At 36.6% G+C, this 19624-nt stretch overlaps 2 protein-coding genes across 19 annotated transcripts in view; one reads left to right on the plus strand and one right to left on the minus strand.

Moving 5' to 3' along the window:
- nfixb (nuclear factor I/Xb) overlaps positions 1-13721 on the plus strand; it is a 231448-nt gene extending 217727 nt beyond the window's left edge. For 14 of the 18 annotated variants that reach the window (XM_052131251.1, XM_052131252.1, XM_052131253.1 and 11 more), the window contains 3 exons: positions 315-462; positions 2542-2633; positions 8233-13721. In XM_052131251.1, coding sequence (XP_051987211.1) covers positions 315-462; positions 2542-2633; positions 8233-8247 — 255 coding nt within the window. In that variant the 3' untranslated portion in view covers positions 8248-13721. The remainder of the gene's footprint in view (positions 1-314; positions 463-2541; positions 2634-8232) is intronic. The other 4 variants (XM_052131263.1, XM_052131259.1, XM_052131260.1 and 1 more) reach the window with 1 other exon arrangement.
- A 1637-nt stretch (positions 13722-15358) lies between these two features.
- Positions 15359-16643, minus strand: LOC127648173 (GPI-linked NAD(P)(+)--arginine ADP-ribosyltransferase 1-like). Its single transcript, XM_052132758.1, has 3 exons — positions 16608-16643; positions 16287-16416; positions 15359-16207 (listed from the first exon to the last, which is right to left on the minus strand). The coding sequence occupies exons 2-3, from the start codon at positions 16341-16343 to the stop codon at positions 15359-15361; spliced, it is 906 nt and encodes a 301-aa protein (XP_051988718.1). The 5' UTR covers positions 16344-16416; positions 16608-16643.
- Positions 16644-19624: the final 2981 nt, after the last annotated feature.

Below are 19624 nucleotides of genomic sequence, written 5' to 3' on the forward strand. Positions count from 1 at the left end.
CACCCTGGTTTTGATTCAATGTCTTTCCATGGACAAAAAAACCATTCGTTCATCCCATTTCCTGTTACTCATCTTCTACCAGAAGTCTTCCATCTTGATTTTTCCAGCTCTTTTCCCGTCTGCCTGTGGTGGTGAATTCAACACGCAAACAAACGCACACATTGAACCAGCATTCATCATTTTGGTTGTTTTCTCTCAACACTCCACTCCCAGCCACCCCATCTTTATTTTTTTGGAGCGAGCCAGCGTTGACGTGCCATTTGAGAGGTGTCGGGCATTTCCACACCTCCTCACCCTGTTTGTTTCATCTGCAGCCGAACGGGAGCAGCCAGAGCAAAATGCCAGGCTCCTTCTTGCTGCCTCCACCCCCCCCTGTGGCGCGTCCAGTGCCCCTCTCAATGCCAGACTCTAAAACCAGCAGCACGCCCCTCGATGGCGGACTCACCTCACCCACATCTCCGTGTAAGTGACCCCCACCATTCCACCAAACCCCAAATCAGTGAGAAGAATACAAGCTATCTAATCAGTCGTCTGGCTACAGCTTGGCCTGTTTGACCCAACTAAATTCCAGAGAGAGAATGGATGGTTCTCCGAAAAATGAAAACTCCTGAACCCCTAATCATAATTTTTTTCCCCTTCCCAAAATGGCGCTTTTTGATGTTTTTTTGCCAGTGCAAAATTGTCTGGTCCTTACATGCAAATGTTGTTACGTTGTGACAACAATTTCTCGTCCTTACAGCAAAGACTCTGTGGTTTAGAAGGCATCAGAATACAAATTTAGGGCAGTTGAAGTGGACTCCAGCATGCACTCCTTAATACAATGTACAAATGCAATCGATTGTGAGACACAAGGAACCCATGCTTTTAACCATTGACTTTTTACTTTGGTTTGCTTATCATTTGTTTTAGTTGAGTTTAAGTTGTTGGTTAGCATGTGGAAATAGGCTCCTGTGCTGGTCCAAAAGTCAGTTTGTACACAGCCAAAAGCATGAATAATACAAAACTGATGTTGAACCTGCACGTTGGGGCCTATGGAGGATGGAGGTGGCATATCAGGGTGGACAATCAGACCAAACATTTTCACTCACCACAGACGGGGCACTGGACGGAGCACTTGCTTTTATTTTTGTCTTTTTCTTTCTTGTCTTGTTCCTTATTTCTGTTTTGTTTGTCGTTATTGTTGTTGTTTTATTAGATTTTTTAGATGTTGTCATTTGTATGTCACTGCCCAAGCCATGTCATTTTACGTTTTAATATGTTTCTGATTCTTAAGAACAGATTATCATAACACGCTAACAGACCTATGCAATTCATTTGCTCAAATTAAGGCATTTAGCAACAAGAGGTTGTGTATTACAGTGATTTTACCATATACGTGCCAAATTCCCACTTAACCAGAGGAAAAAACACACAGCCTTTTGTGACTTATTATGTTTTATAACAGCCATAAAGACAATATGATAATGGACACCAATGTTCAGTAATGAATTCAATAAATAAATAACAATAATCACAGTTATTCCGCCAACTGTAGGCTGTTTAATGTTGCAAAGCAAGCTCAATGGTTTGTTTGTGGCAACATATGGTTCATATGCAAATGAATGTAGAATTGAACCTATGTGCAGTCACAGGTTTGTGTGTATCTACAAAAGTGTCGATCATGGCTCATCCAATCAGATTTTTGAGGTGGAGCTTTAACCGTGGAACTATTTGTAATGACATATTTATACTTAAGACACTTAAAAGTTCTCTCTTGTAGCTTTGTTACATTTTTTGTTTCACTGATATCTTCAAATCACTGATATTTAGTGTGAAACCTCCAAAAAATATATTTGTTTTATACAAAAAATTAAAATAAAACAAAAAATGCCATACTAGCTTAATTTATTCCATTTGTTTAAATGATATACCCAGGAATACCAAATAACGTATTCATTTTAGTAATAGAAATGTTTTCTATTTTCTGTAACTTTGACCAAAGCAAACTTTAGAACAATTCGCCTTTTCTTATTTTTCCCACACATTTCTTATGTTTGATCTCCATTCTAGATTGACAATTTCACCATGGAGTCCATCACTGAAATCTTCTCAGACTGCCCTAAATTTGATAATGACTTCAAACCTGCAGAAGTGGAGCTTAAAAAATAAATAAATAATATGTAAAGAGATTAATCAATATATATATATATATTAATCTCTTTACTTTTGACCTATTGTATGAACAATGAACAATCAAATATAATATTTTTATCTTATTCTCTTGTCTTATTTTTTGCCTGTATTTTGCCAATAGTTATAATTCATTATATCAAAGTTTTCACTTTATATTTAGCGAATCCCCCCCTTAAACATTTGTCTATTTGCAGAATTCTATGTTCTGATTAAATATCGAGGCTATAGCCTTTTCTTTAAAACTGCTTTATCATTAAATGTACAGAGTAACATATATATACTATATATTGACATATTGAGTGATGTATGAGGTTTTTTGAGTCCTTTATTTCTCTCTCATTCTCTCTCATCTCTCTCTCTCTCTCTCAGCATACTCCTCGCCAGGCTCCGCAGCTTCCAACAGGTTTGTCAGCATCGGATCACGGGACAACAACTTTCTGAACATCCCCCAGCAGACACAGGTGACTGCTATTCTGGCATATTCAAAACTAAATCAATATAATTCATTTAAGTGGCTTTTACTCTTTAAAAAGCCCAGAACTTGCCAAATTGTGTTCCATTCAACTCGGAAAGTCCGAATTTCCAATTTCCTATTTTGAAAAGTGCAACAAAGCACCACTTCTATCTTTTCAACCCTCAATTAGAAGTGAGTGTAGAACCGCACGCAAACATGTCCATGGTGGCTGGCCCATCTGGAGTGCGCCTGAGCTTACTCTAGCTGATCGGCGTGGAGTAGTTGATTTAAGCGTTGTGAATGTGCGGCCACCACACTGCGCCTCCTCCATCACCCAGTACACGTTACTCATTAATGTGTAAACCACACCCGCCCGAGGCCAGCTCCCTGCTCCTGCAACACATGTTCACCATCTGAAGTTCAGTCTTTCACTCTCCTTCCTCTTCTGGCCGGTCTCTCTGGATCTTAAGATTTATCTGTCTCCGTTTCTACCTAACATTCCCTCATTTCTCTGTTTTACTTTCTTAAATCTTTACTTGACTCGCCCTCTGCTGGTCACATTTATTGTTGTTTATCTTCTATCCTGTGATGACTCAAAGTGTATATATAAATGTCAACAAAAAAAAGGAAGGTTGTTTTGATTAAAAAAAACAAAAAACTTTTGTAAAGGTGGTAAGGAAGCCTTTTACCTCACAATTGGGGTTTTAATGAGCCCCAGGGGGGTTATAGTGATATTGTGAAAATATAGGGACAATAGTTATAGGGACTATTATTTAGTTATAGGGAAAAATTGTTCAACTTATGCAAATACAATGTTCAAAATAGCCACTTTAGAAAAGGGTGCACTATTTACTGTTCATTTCAATCACTTTTGTCATTTCATCAATTCCAATGTCCATTGTGATTGGATCAGTCATTGTGAACCCACTTTGAACATTTTCACAACAAAACTACTCGCCACATTTAAGAAAAACTGTGTGTTTTATTAGGTTTTTTTTTTTTTTTTTTTTTTTTTTTAACACCAAGTGCTATCCTTTCACTGATTGGTCCGTTACTGAAAAATTTTGGATTTAATCACCTTGAGCAAAACTGAAAATGACAAATGAGTATTTTGTCTCAAAATAAATATGACCATTTCAGGGATTCTCGTTAGTGACATAAATTTGCAACATTTAAAAAATGTTTAAATATAAGATCAAATTACCTCAAATTCAAACTTTAGGCATTACATGCGATGACCTCATGATTGCAGTGCATAGTGGTAAAGGGGTGTTTTTTGCAGTTTTTTACAACTTTCAGGCAACCACATGGCATGTACACTAACATGCTGTAAATATATATATATATATATATATATATATATATATATATATATATATATATATATATATATAATAAAATAAAATGTGTCTGTTTTCCAGAAAATCATTCATCCTTAAACATAATTAACACAGAATGCATTTATTTGACAAGCATAATGACAAAAGATATTACGTCTTGTTTTCAGAGAAATCTATGTACATTTAGTGAACTTCATGCTTAAAACAAAACAAATCTATTTTATTTTTATTTATTCATTCATTCATTGTTTTAAGCATAAATGTCATTAGATTTCTCTAAAAACAAGAATTGGTATCTAATGTTAATTTGCTTGCCAAATAAACGCTTATGCTTAAATACTTAAAATGTGTTTTGTAGACAAATTTGCACCTATGTATGAATTCCTTTGCGAAACTTTGTTAAACCGTTTTTTTAATGGCTAAGCTGGAGTGGATAGTGAAGAAAAAGTACTTTCAGTACTGTTTAAAATGCATCTCTTGTTTGCACATGTTGAAGTGGCTTGAGCGATTAATCAGTGTGAAATATAGACTAGGCCTTGATATTGATTCATATTTCATGTTTCGATTCTGTTTAGATTTGATTTGATTCCATTCTGATTCAATTGGGTGTATTTCAGTTATAACAGAGAATATTTAACAGAGATGGGCCACTTTTAATAAAATGAATGAGAGAAATTGGAACGCTCAACCAAGAAGCTCTAGCGCCCAACGGTCTAAGGGTGTAGAAAGGAAATCCCAGCTTACAGGTAAAAGAGCCAATCGCCTTTTAGATACAGACATTGCCTGTCAATCAACTTTAGAACGCACATGCGCATTAGCGATACAAGCTGGGAAAATTGCGTTTTGTAACGTAATATGAGGTGAAGAAACACAATTTATGATTGCAGTAGTGTCCGGTTTTATTGTTGATTTAAAATATGTTCTTTGATCGTAATCTTGACCAACCGTTTTTGAGGTTTTGGTCTTTCTACATTCAAGTTTGTTTCCAAATAGCTTCCAGAGAGTGTTCAAAGATGGCCGACAGTGGACTGACTTGCTAGAAAGACTTTGGTTATAATTTCCAGTTTACATATGAATGAAATTCTCAGTAAATTCTGGTAACTATACAAGGGGACCTTCTAACTTGGTACACTACGAACATATTAATTTAACAAATTCTGTTTTATAATTAGTTTTTCATCCTTCTGTTCACATTTTAGCTTTTTAAAATTAATCAAATTCAATGTAGTCCATCATTAATATGATCTTTTCTAAATTGCATGTAGACAGATCAATAGAGATAGACAGACAGCTAGCTAGCAGTTGGGGGCCTGGGTAGCTCAGTGAGTATTGATGCTGACTACCACCCCTGGAGTCACGAGTTCGAATCCAGGGCATGCTGAGGGACTCCAGCCAGGTCTCCTAAGCAACCAAATTTGCCTGATTACTAGGGAGGGTAGAGTCACATGGGGTAACCTCCTCGTGGTCGCTATAATGTGGTACCCGCTCTCGCTGGGGCGCATGGTGAGTTTTGCGTTGATACACATGCTATGTCTCGCGGTAACACGCTAAACAAGCCATGTGATGAGATGCGCGGATTGACGGTCTCAGACGCGGAGGCAACTGAAATTCGTCCTCCACCACCCGGATTGAGGCGAGTCACTACCCACCACGAGAACTTAGAGTGCATTGGGAATTGGCCGTTCCAAATTGGAGAGAAAATGGGAGAAAAAAATTGCAGCAGTTCAGCGAGCATCTCACAGAAGTGTTTTGGTTGAACTGAAATTACTGGCAGTGGTGTTGCACAACTGATTGTAAGGAATAGAAAGGGTATTAAAAAATACATTCTTCAATGACGAATGGTCACGTGGATCTCGTCTATGGACACAGATTACACAAAACAAGTCAAACCGAACTTACTAACAACACGCAGTAAAAGGACCTCAGTGCTGAACTTCTGAGTTGGTTAGGTCTTACCCAGCAAGAGAAACAAGAACTGAGAGAAATGTGAGACCAAAACACGAGTGAAAGTTTAAGGACAGCCCTTAAACTGAAAAGTCACGTCCCAACTGTCTGGTTGCCCACAGCAACGAGACATGATGTCACAGGCAGTTGAACTTGAACTTGAGAGGGGGGGATCAGGGTGGTCACTGCCAAGGATTACGAGGGGAAGATGGGAGTGCGAGAGGGAGGAGTGCTAGATTTACTTGGCCCGAGTTACTTGGCTGATGGGCTTCAGCCTGGGGCAAATGCAAGGGTGGGGAGGGGGAGAATGGATGGGATATGCATTGGGGGTATTTGTGTGACCTGCAAAAGTCAACCTAAACAAAAGTTGCCCCTCCTGGCCCCCTCTCCCAGATCCTCTAAGCAAATGTGTTTCTAGGATTTGACTTTTGAGAGTTTTGTAAAACCAATCAGGAGTAATAACCCCACTAGCATTTACACAGTTGCTAAGATATGGTTGGACTTAGTGAAGTGTCAATTGACCTCATACTATACTATTACGATCTAGAGGTGTAAATTGTGTTTAAATAGATATTGCTGTATGTCCATTTGCTTGTGTAGAGATACATTTTCTGCTAATTCAAAGCTTTCTCATGTATGTATTAGGAGCAACCCTTTGTGTCTGGGCATTTGCTCAATTAGCTTTTCGGGGTGCAGCTTGGGATAGTATTTTTGTTTTTAAATGCTTTTTCAAATTCATGCATAGGCAAAAGTGCAAAACTAATTTTAAGTGTGTAAGCATAAGCTTTTACATTAAAATTCACAACCATGATCATGTACATGCAAACATTTATAGTCAAGTCTGACCTCTAGTGGTTTCATGAGTCACAACAGTCTCAGAGTAATGGTTTATATAATCAAATATCTTGCTTAACAGCAGTTATCCATGATATTCACACTGAGCTTAAAGGGACAGTTCACCCAAAAATGAAAATTCTCTCATGATTTACTCACCCTCCATGCATCCCAGATGTGTATGAATTTCTATCTTCTGCAGAACACAAATGAAGATTTTTAGAAGAATATCTCAACTCTGTAGGTCCATACAATGCAAGTGAATGGGTGCCAACATTTTGAAACTCAAAAATCCACATAAAGGGAGCCTAAAAGTTATCTGTGTGACTCCAGTGGTTAAATCCATGTCTTCATATGATATGATAGTGGGTGTGTGTAAGAAACAGATCAATATTAAGTCAATTTCTCTAATATATTCTTCTTCTTGTCCAGAAGGGGGCGATATGCACAAATAATGTGAATCACCAAAAACAGAAGAAGGAAAAAGGACAGATATTGATATGTTTCTCACCCACACTGTATCATATCACTTCAGAAGATATTGATTTAACACCAGAGATGTCTGGAATACTTTTATGTTGGATTTTATGGGGATTTTGGAGCTTCAGAATTTTGGCACCCATTCACTTGCATTATATGGACCAACAGAGCTGAAATATACTTCTAAATATCTTAATGTTTGTTCTGCAGATAATAGAAAGTCTATTTAATCTGGAATAGCATGAGGGTGAGTAAATGATGACAAAAGTTTCATTCTTGTGTGAACTACTCCTTTAAAGGGGTCATATAATGCCATTTTTGTACAAGTTAATATGAATCTTTAGGGTCTAAATGAAAACTTTGTAATATACTTTTATTAAAAAATTCTCATTAGTATTTTAAGAAAACACTAATTTTACCTGCTCAAAAACAGCTCTGTTTTCAGCACACCGTTTCAGTGCATATGACTTTAAATGATAATGAGCTTTGGTCACCCCGCCCCTCCGAAAAATGATTCGCGCAAACATGAACGCATTGACGTTGCTCGTGGGGAATATTCCCATCGTAAACAAAACTCAGCCACTGCGTCTTCAGCGGTTCAGATTTAGGAACATCAAAATGACTGCTGTGTTCCTTATTACACCGAAGAACAGAACACCACAATCGCTTAGGCGCCATTCTACTCCAGTGTATCAACAATGATGACGGACTATGATTGACAGCTCGCTCACGGGTCTGTGTTGAAACACTGCTGTCAATCAACAATCCTGGGAGGGGCGTCCGACCGTGTGACGTCACACGGTCGAACGGCTCGATTTGAGGCAGGGGAAAATATATAAGGAGATTAAAACAAAAACACTGGATGGATTTTTATCATAATAGGATGGTTGTGTACAGGCACAGCCAACACACATTTCAGTACAATCAACTTGAAAAAGTGCATGTACCATTATATGACCCCTTTAAGTGAATTCAAATGTAACACTAACACTGTTTTTGTTTTTACAGTCATGGTTCCTTTGACGAGGTGCTGTCTACAACCAGTCGACACTATTTGAAAAAAATAAATAAATATATATATCCTATTTGAAAATTCCCCTGACCCTCTTCTGACATCACGAAACGAACCCTAATAATCCTTAGCAGAATATATTTGGGAAATCCCAATCGTCCGACACCTGTCAACCCTGCCACACCTGCCTCTGTTAAAAACTTCAGGATCACATCCCGAGGTGAGGGATCTTCTCTCAAGAAACGCCGGAACACAAATGGCAATATTAAGGAAGAACATGATGAACAGAAATGGAAACTGTTACTTGGAACGAAGATGTAGTATACAATGGCTGGGATTATCAGTTTCAGTTGTGAGGATTCACAAAGAACAAAAACGCAGGATTTTAAGAAATGATCAAACCAATTTTTGTTTTGTTTTCAACACACTTAAACATGCTGACTTTAAGAAAGAGACAACACTTAAAGCCCCATACGTTCAGAATTTTCAATCAACATTCTCAGCGTCTTCGTTCCCTTTTTGCATTTGCAGACAATTTAAGGTAAATTGCTAAACAAAAAATATTAAAGAGAAATCGTAACAGAAGTATTGCACTACAAAAATGCGAAGAACACTAGTTTGATGTGCACTATTGAAAATGGTATGGATGGCGAACATTATTTGCACATTTATTGCGGAGAAAAATGAAAGTGACACAACGCACTAATGCTACCTAGAAAATCTTCGTTGTTAGGCGCACGCCATCATAGGCACGAATAGACATGGATTGAAGTTCAGGCCGTTCACCCACAGTGCCAACTAGACATCATGAGATTTTAGTTAGCACTATAGGACGAGTAATGCCAATAACAAACAACACACACTTACAGCCATATGTCCAAGCTACAATAAAAATGTAAAATCAGTTTCTTGCACCCCCAGCTAATCATTCCGTTATTTCCATTTCCTAATTTGAACCTTCTCTTTTAATTGAAGCATTATGTCTGAGCTACATTGTTTTAATTCTCTGATTCTAAAAGAGAATTTAGAACATTTTCTCAGGAACAAATTGTATCAAAATCAATTTATTACAGCTCCCAGGAAATCATTCCGTTATTTGATTTTACCAAATTTTCAAACTTCTCTTTTTAGTGTAGCCTCGTGCCGTGTTGGGTAAGTTACAAAAAAACGGTAATACGCTACAAATCGCTATTTACTTCTATAAAAAGATAATCAGACAAATTTACTGATTACTTCCTCGAAAAAGCAATAATTTCCCATTTAAGTTACTTCCTAAAACACTGTTTTGTTTCAAACTCAAATAAGACGTTTTTCTCCCTTACAATGACTCGAAATGGGCCAATCCATCTGTTGTTACAGAAGATCATTCTATATAATTCTATAGATTCTATATAAATGAAATTTATTTTTGAAATGTGTAACTTAAATGTACTTAAAAGTAATGATTAGGGTTAGGGTTAGGTGGGTTAGTGTTAGGTTAATTGAAAGTTAACATAAGAAATACCTAACTTAATTTAAATTCAGTACATGTAATCTGATTACTAGTATTTAAAATGTAAAATGTTACCCTACTTTTTTTTTGCCTACAAAGGTCATTAGATTACATTCACTAATTCATTTGTAATCGGTTCACACCCAACACTGGCCATATATCCGCGTAACAATGTTTTGAAAACGAACAAACATATTTTCCCGGGAAAAAGTCGTATCAATTCTATATCTTACAACCCCAAATAATGATTCAGTTCATTTCAAACATTCTCTTTTTTTCTCAATTGTAGTGAGGCATAATATACCCATTAGCGCTAATAAAGATGTCCCTAGTGACACGCCCACCTCTGTGTTTTGTTTACTTATCTGTTTACACTCCCAGAAGTCCTTGTTCCAAGAACAAAGGACGACGCTGCGGAGCAAAAGAATGTGTGACATATCATAGCCGTGCTCAGAGGGAGGTGGGCCACCCCGGGACCGCTTTTATTAGCTGTTACTTTTCACTCTCCAGTTGAATAGTGATGTTTCGGCATGGCTGTCATACACACACATTTACACACACATTATCCTCCACAGATTGACCTCAAAGGGAAGCCTTTACAGTAAATAGTCAGTTAGGGCAATCTTCAACTGCCAGTTAATAGATATTATGACATCACTTCACTAAAAACGTTTTATTTTCAATGTAACTGCAAAATTAATAACCTCACAAAATAACTGGACTGCCTGACCATGTGTTTCACTGCAGGGAAGCATCGTTGCTGGAACGGCGGCCACGCTATCAGTTTGGTGTAAAACTAATGCAAGAATCATGATGGCAATGGCCTTTTCTTTTCTAATCAAAGGAAGTGCCTCTGTATTCCCATTATGCAATTTGTTAAGCATGAATTCAGGTTATTTTCTCGCATATAAGCTATAGAGGAGGGTGACATTTTTATGAGAAAGAAAAAGAAAAGCAAGTGTCAGCTCACTAGTTACAAACATCTTTATATAGACAGGATATATCCATATATATTTATATATACCTTTTTTTTTCTTTTTATTATTTGCCTAATAAGCTCAGTGGCAGTCTAGTTATTTTTTGAATTATGACATAATCACGAGTTATCATAAATCAGCGATTCGTTCAGAAATCCCGAAACCCAGTTCTGCACTTGATAAATAAAGTGAAAACAGTCTTCAGCAAAACCGGCGGAAATATGATTTCTGTAGAAAACATTATAGATAGTGTAGGAACTAAAAGCACGGCGTTTGATTTGTGTTGTGTTTGGACAGGAAGTATTTGTTATTGCGAAATTAAGTGTGTTGATTGAGCCATGTGCAATGCCTTGGGTAGAAACTGTGTTTGTCTGATTGTTAGGGTGTACAGCAATGCGTAGAAGTGAAAAATCCTTCTATTATAGTAAAGTCCACGCTGTCCGGGACTCTAAATGAAAGGGCAGAGAGCGCACGAGAGAAAACGGCCTTTGTAAGTTTTGGGAATTTTTTTTTGTTTGTTTTTTATCTTTACTTTTCTGCTTTTTTAATGTTTATTTGTAAAGATTCGTTCTCAAAACTTAGGAGGGCTGAAGAAGCAGTTTTTGCGACACGTCGGAATATATCACTAAATAAAACAGGTGCTTTTTATGCATTAAAGTACATTCAATCTCTATTATACATAATAAAATGAACGTAAGTGTTATTCTACAAAGTTTAGGGAAAAAAAATGTCATTACTCCTTTTTCCCCTTTTTGTATGTACTATAGGGGGAGGGGTTCATTTTTGTCAAGGTTGTGACAAAAGGCATTTTTCCTCCAACTTTTTGCAGAAGAAATCGTCAGCGTTGGTAAACAACTTCCCGAGAAGTAGTGGCTGATTTTTTACGATTTCTTCGGTTTTTAAGATTTGTGACATATATAATGAGACATCATACTATGCATTCCAGTTTTGTAGGACTTCCATGCTTTGGATCACCCAGTGTCACTACTTACAAACCGTTGTTGTTCTTAATGAACTTTGCGGCACGGCTGAAACTTTTCTGAATTTTTGTACGTAAAATTGCTAACTCACCATAAATGACAAGATCTTCCCTGTTTATGGGAGAGGCTTTAAACAAGCGGAACTAAATTGGCTAGAAACTACACATGAGTTCACAGAGATGGGCATGATTTAAATTTTCAGTAGCTACCTTATTCGATCAGAAGCTGTAGTCGATAAACGGTGAATCTCAAGAAAGTAGTTTATATATCACTCTGAAAAAAATAAGAAATTGTATTTTGCATAAAGAAAATTCTGCCTATTTTAGGATATTACTGTTTTGACAATAAATATTGCCAATAGAATTCTTTTCGCATTACAGCAATACGAATTGTAGAGTCGAATGTGCTTAAATGGCAAAAAAAAATCATCGTTATTTTTTTATTTGACACTTCTCACGCCAAACAAAGTCGGCAACGATCAGAAATACAGTTGTAACGAATTGAACCCCTCCCCTCCGAATCCACAGCGCCCCCTACTTGCCCCCTGTGTAAATGATTCTAAATATTTGTTTTGTGATTTAGTGTTAGGCTCAGAGCATCATTAAGGTTGTCCCTAAAAAGTGCCTTTTGTTCACAGACTTCATCTTGTAATCTTGAGTGCCCATCAAAAAATCAAAAAATCTAAATAAAAAAAATCCCCTCCTTCAAACTTCTGTATCTTCTTCTGCAAGTTCTTCAAAGCAGTATATATAGTACTAAAGGAATCGGTGTGACTTAGTTCCTCTTTTTATTGTTGAATAATTAAGAAAACTGTAAAAAAATGACAAAAAAAAAAAAATATATGTCTTGCTTTTCCTTCCCCTGTAATCTTGTCTTCTGACTCTTTTGGACACTGGAGTAGTCTATAGTTGCATAACCATGTCCCTTTTCTCCGAACGGAGGGGTTTTAAAATCATTTAAAAAAAGATTAAGAAAAAAAAGAAAAAATGTTGTCTGAGCAGAATGCAGTTAGCTCACATGTTATTCTTGTCTGTACGCTTCACGTTGTATTCGATCTCTTCAGCTTCTCCATTGAACAGTTAATGTATGTGAACAAGTTACGCCGGTGAGCTCTGGCGGGCGGTCGGACAGAAGGATGTTTGCCGGAGAAACACTTATTTTGACGAAATGCAAAACCTGTGAATACCGACTGCGGGGGTAGAATAGGCAAGTTTGATTCTTTTCTTTTTTTTTATAGAAAATAAAAAAGCGTATTTATTTCTTTTATTTTGTTACCAAATTGAATTTGATTTGCTTTGATCTGTTTGTATTGATATTGCATTGAGAATCTGTATCGATGATGCACCTTTTTAATGGTTGTACGAGACCAGATATTTAAACTGTTGTTAAAACGTTTCTGTAAAAACGAAGCACCTTACAACGGAATGGTTTCAGTCCAGGGAAAGCGACAGACAGTTTCTATACAACATAACTCAATAAAGAAATCACAGCAACAAGCCCAGTGTTACGAGCCAAACCCTTAGACCAAAGTGATGCATGCCACAAAAACTAAAATTAACTTGAAAACTCACCAGCAAAGCCAACACGTGCTTAACAATGACTGCATGCTTCTTCCAACAAACAAACGTATCCAAGTATTTCACGTTCTTGTATACATAAAGCCAGGATCCATGCTGGCTATGGTTATTAATAACAAGAAGTGATGGCCATAGAGACGTACATGTGTTTGGCACTCTCAGAGTATATTGCCACTCCCTGGTACTGACCGTCCTTTTTTTTTAATTTAATTTTTTATATTCACTTTTTTGTACTCTTTTTTTTCTTTTTTTATTGGAGTATTTGGATGTTTAGAATAGCACGAGCCCTCGGCAGCTTTGGTCCTAGTTTAACTCCGTGAACAGCATCCTCCTCGGTTCACTCGCCCTCCAGAGCTCATGGTGAAATGCATGTGTTGATTACAATTTCTTTTGCATAATAAGAAAAACAGTTTGAAAAGAGCAGCACCTTTAACTGATTGAATAAAAGGATGTTCTTGACTGTAACAATGACTTGTGTGGTTATTTTGATCATGGAGTCCTATCGTTCAGTAAACCTTTTATGTCATAATTACTTATATATGTAATTAAATATGTAAATATACCTTATTATAAAGCACTGTCATATACAATCACATATCAAACTGTATAAACTTACAAAGCATCATGGGAGAAACTCCAACAGCATTTAATAGTTCAATGGGAATAGTGAGTGTTAGTCTCAATATATATATATATATATATATATATATATATATATATATATATATATATATATATATATATATATATATTAGGGCTGTCGATTCAATACGTTCATTCAGTGAGCTAACACATTAAAAAAATGTATGCAACTAATCGCAATGCCCCCGGACCATTATAAGGAACATTTCTGAGAAATGCAAGCCTGTAGTACCACCTGTTTACTCCAGAGGGCAGTAAGTGAAACGTCAGCTGTATTGCCAACACACAGTTTATACAGTGAAGAAAACAACTGTTCAGCAGCAGAACAACACAAACATGCGTTACGTTCTTGCGTTCCGGTGTAAATTGACAGGTCCTTAAACAAGCCCTCATAATAAATCTCCAGCTGATTGACAAATTCACTTGTGTAATGGATTGCTGTGAACTGTGTGCCAATGATTGGCTTATGATCAATAATATGGTAGTAAACAATACATTGTATTATAAAGCCACTTTTTGTATCGTCTTATTAATGATTAACTCTTCTGCTACAAGAATGTAATGCTTTTTAATTATCTGAATATTTTTATTTTATATATATATATATATATATATATATATATATATATATATAAAGCCTAATTCACAACCCTAATACAACCCTAATACAGCCCTAATATATATATATATATATATATATATATATATATATATATATATATATATATATATATGAGAGGGAGAGAGAGAGATAGCAACTTTAAACAGATTTAAGGCCTTGTGTGGGTTTGTTTACATTTGAATTTTTTAATTGTTCAAATGAACGAGCATTCCGTCAGCACAATTGAACATTCCATCAATGTAACTCTATGGGATTTTTCAGATTTTTTGATAGTTGGCTGTGTGAAAAACATAAGTCTGAGTTAGAAAATGCAAAGTACACTATTCCAGAAAAGTCTGAAGGTCTGTAGGTTTGGTGGATGTAGCTTGAAAGCTCTATTAGGAGATAGTGTTAAAAATATTGGTCTAGGTTTAGGGATACAAAAAAAAAGAGATTTGTAGAATAACAGTAGACTTAGTCAAGATTAAAAATCCCCTTGTTTTATTAAAAGAACACTGTATCAATAACTGTAAGACACTGAGTCATCACATTCGTGTTGTAATCAATGCTTTTTGACTATACAGTTTTCCTGTTCAGAATTACCAGGAAAGTTTTGTGTCATTATGACGACCTTGATAAAAGACTTTTAATCCAATTAAGTTTTGTGACATAAAGCAAATAGCTACTTACATTACAATGTATAATCTATTGAAAACAGAAATACTGTTGATGACTGCTTCTGATCTTGAGGCATAAAAACTGGAAAAAGGTTTTAGGTTTGCTGTTTAATTTAAACGTTTAAAGATCATTGTACAGTATCAAGTTATCAGATGTTATTTTAATGTATAACCTTTTAAAAGAAACCAAAGTAATGAAAGAAGATGTAAATGCTTGCGAGCCAGAAATATTGACATCGGTGATGTATCTGGGACTCGACTGATCCCACAGGACAAATGAGGTCACTTCGTTTTACAGAGTTTTTAACCCTGAGGTCACATAATTCTGATGCCACAGCACAGTTCAGATCACTTCTCCTTCCAGAACTTTTCAGCACATACACAGTGTCACACCAGGAACCTTTCTTGATATCAGTGACTTTAAAATTCTCATATGGAGGAATCAGCACCTCTTTCTCTCCAGGAAAGACAGAATATTTTGTCAGTTCAGCACCTTCACAAGTTTCAATTTCAAAACAAGATTTATCTCCAAATTTCTTTGCTACAGTTTGACTGAGAGAAGAGGATGCAAATGAGCCAAAACGAACCTCTTTGTTCAGAACACCCTTATTATATTCAACATAAGCACCACGAAAAGTATTTTGGCATTTCTTTTGTCTTTTCTTCAGAATCTGTATCGTGTCTGTCAACAAAAAGTGAAGTGAATACCATCCGTATGTCATGTCTTTGTATTCCTGTTTATCACTACGAACAGCATTGTTGAAATCACTATATACTCTGTTACTAGTGTACACATAAATGGCGATTGAATGGTTCTGTGTCAAGTTGTCTTCAGGTGCTTTGGCCTTTCTTACACCGTCTTTCCAAACTGTTGCAAAAGTCGAATCCTCCGAGATTTCTTTCTCTAGAAATTCTGTCTCCACGAGGTGTGCCATGTTCGCTGTACATCCCTCATATTGGTCATCAACAGACTTCAGTTCCATATCCAATGGATATTTCAGTCCTTTAAACGCTACTCTGTGTTCCTGCAGCAACGGGAAGTAATTATGACTTTCTTTTGTCAATATTCATGCCTGTAAGGTGCATATTGAGTGCAAAGCTTACCTGTCCGAGGGCAACTTGAACAGTTAAAATGAAAATAAGCGCTGCAATAGTCTGCATCCTGATATAGAACAAATCCCTCTGATGCACAACCAATGGAAATCAGGTTATATTCAGTAGTGTAGTACAGATGCTAAAAGACCAAAACATATCATGTTTTATCAAATCCAAAATCAAGACTTGGATTGGAATATGGTTTGGAACTGTTAGCTACATTGTTCTTTTCTTTAACCCAAACATTACCTGAGAATATCTATATACTACACCGAGTTATCAATTAAAACCTCACTGGCATTCCTCGTAAGACAAAAACACTTCACTAACCTTTTCAGGAGTACAGGTGCCTTCAGATCATTTCTGTTGAGTTTTGTGGCTCAAATTGAAATACAACAGACATGGTCATATTTCACCCATGTGACTTTCGTATGAGGGAAGTGGTGAATGTTAAAATGTAACCACCCAAACATCTGGAATTAGTCCATACCAACAGCACGCCAGACCACCTGTATCCGCTTCGCTGCTCAGCCACAACATTGCCATTTATACCGTCAACATAATTTTCATTTTTGGTGTTGCTTGTTAGTATTATATGTTGATCTGCTTTATTGTATCTGTCCCTACATGATTAAATCTTTAATTTCTTTCTGAGTGAATGCCAAAAGGAATTTTTCACTTTTCATTTAAAATGGCCAAACACAGTGCAAAGTAATTGTACCAGCAAAGTTTACATTAATGTCAGAGCTTTTGCATTATATTCTGACTTTTTAATTCAATCAAGATGAGTATTTATACTGCATGTTGCAAAGAAACTATACAGTATACTGTCTATGTAAAACTAAATAAAAAATCTATAAACTATAAGAACTGTAACATTAAACTGATCAAACATAATAAAACGACGAACAAAAGTAAACGAATGCAGACTAAAGCTGCGTTCACACTGCCAGCAACACAACGACCTCATCTCATTCATTTTCAATGAGAGCTGGCGACTTCCGGCAACACGAGCGACGGCGACCGGATGTGGGCGTGTCCAGCTATGCAACAAAGTTTATGCAAATGAAGAGCGACTTTCGGGAGCGACAGCCAATATTAGAGAAGATGATAGAGCTCACGTGATCCTAATATTTGAATAATAATATGAATTGTAATGAAACAGTGCTCAATACACACCACTAGCGACCCAACCGCCAGCCACTGGCGACATGCAGCGACAAAGCAGCTGACAGTGTGAACACAGCTTGACAGATTAAAAACATCAATAAGAGAAATTAACAATGAAATAAATCATTTTGATTGACTGCTAAATGCTCGCCAAATATAACATTAAAGCACATGTGATAGTTTCACCTCTGAATGCTCATCTGTCCACATGATATATCCGACAACATTCACTTTTTTCCTTAAAATATCTGAAGTAAACAGATGAGAACTCATCAGTATTTCACCAAATGTGCAAAGTTTGGACTGAAAGTTTGAATGGTTTTTGTTTATTGAAGCATGTAAAACGTGTCATATTCAACAAAGCTTGCATAACTGAATAGGTATGTGCTACTTTATTACATTCTTAAACATGTTTTGAATGCTTTGACATTGACTCCTGACACAAGTAAAGATTCTGCATAGAATTTCTGTCATAAATACACAGTCTAATATCAAAGCTGGAGACCTGGAGTATGAGCTTTCGAACGATAATGCATGGATTAAATACAAATGTTAAAGATGATAAAAGGACACCTTCCACTCTTTGGTTTGTATTTGGAAGAAACACCAAGAAATCTACATCTGGTAAGAAACCTAATAAAGTTTTTATATTGAAACTGATTAGTCTCTAGTTTCATCCAATATGCCATTTTTTAAATCTGAATGATTTATTGCATAAAGACGCACTGCTAAACACAATGTACACTAATGTGTACTTCAGCACTATTTTTCCTTAAAAATCCTATATGCCCTGTGCATTATCACAATGAGAATCAATGGGTCCATCCAGAAGCTGTACAATGTTGCTCTCATTGACTTTATATGGGGTTAGGATGAAAAAGGTGCATTTAAAACTGTTCTCAAGAACGGTGCAGACAGACAGCACACTGAAGGTTATATCAGTCACTGAATAGAGAGTAAGGGGACATGCTACAGCTTTCCTACAGAGCCAACTGCATTAACTCCTAAAATCCAACCAAGAGTTCAGTTTCAGGCTGCAGATGATGTTTGCACCACTCAGCATGTTTGGCAGACATGCAGCAATGCTATTCAGTACATAGATTCATCATTTATAATGTATCATTTTATTTGAACATGGTTGGCAGTGATTGTCTCAAGTCATCTGCAGCATTCTCATAGAAGACACTATTATTGCAAACTGTTTCCAGGCTGACTTGAATATAGAAGAGTGGGAACTCTTTGCATGAACAAGCAAAGTTTAAATGTGTTTAAAATGGTGACAATCTTAAAAAGTAATGGTAATCATTTACAAGAACTGTACATGTTCCTTGTACTAACCCTGACCCTAAATCTTTTACTCAATCATTTTAACCCCAATGCTTCAGAGGAAGAATTATTTGGAAAGAAGAAGTGATTTTTCTCACTGTATGTGCTACACTCAGCACCATGTTGCCAAATGACAAGGTCATTTCAGATTTCGACACAGCAGATATACAGTAACAAATCAGAGAGTGAGAGAGAAAAAATGTAATACAAGTTTTCTAAAATGCATATTTGCTGAATTTTTTAAACGGTAAATGGTCTGCACTTATAAAGCACCTTTTTAACATTACCGGTATGCAAAGCGCTTTACACTGAGACTCATTCACCCATTCACACACACATTCATACACCAATGATGGCAGAGCTGCCATGCAAGGTGCTACCCTGTCATTCGGAGCAACTTGGGGTTCAGTGTCTTGCCCAAGGACACTTCGGCATGTGGAGTCATGTGGGCCGGGATTCGAACCACCAATCCTGCGATTAGTGGCCGACCCGCTCTACCACCTGAATTGAAACTATATATGAAATTAATCATCCTAACAAACAAGAAATGTAATTACATGTATAATTTGTTCATTTATTCTTTTGTAAAATTACACTAATTACAACATAACCAAGGTATATCTTTAACTACACATGGAACAAGCAGACAGTGGCATTCCAAGTGGGATGCTTTGGGGCTTAAGCCCCTAAGGTATTGTCCCAAGCCCCTGATCTTTTGGAAGACACACACGTTTCATTTTGCAAATAAAATATGTTTAGTGACTTTGAATTTGTTTGCACAGTAGTCCGTCCATGATAAAAAGCAGTGGCACAGGCAGTGGTCAATTGTCATGACCGTCGGCTGGGTTTTA

Source organism: Xyrauchen texanus, chromosome 8 (assembly GCF_025860055.1).
Source record: "Xyrauchen texanus isolate HMW12.3.18 chromosome 8, RBS_HiC_50CHRs, whole genome shotgun sequence".
Classification (NCBI taxonomy): Eukaryota; Metazoa; Chordata; class Actinopteri; order Cypriniformes; family Catostomidae; genus Xyrauchen; species Xyrauchen texanus.

What these genes read in the sequence shown, in the direction of transcription:
- LOC127648173 (XM_052132758.1), bottom strand. Translation starts at nt 16,343, where the DNA reads ATGCAGACTATTGCAGCGCTTATTTTCATTTTAACTGTTCAAGTTGCC. An exon ending in TTCAAGTTGCCCTCGGACAG is followed by an intron (nt 16,208 to 16,286) that starts GTAAGCTTTGCA and finishes CCGTTGCTGCAG; the next exon opens with GAACACAGAGTAGCGTTTAA.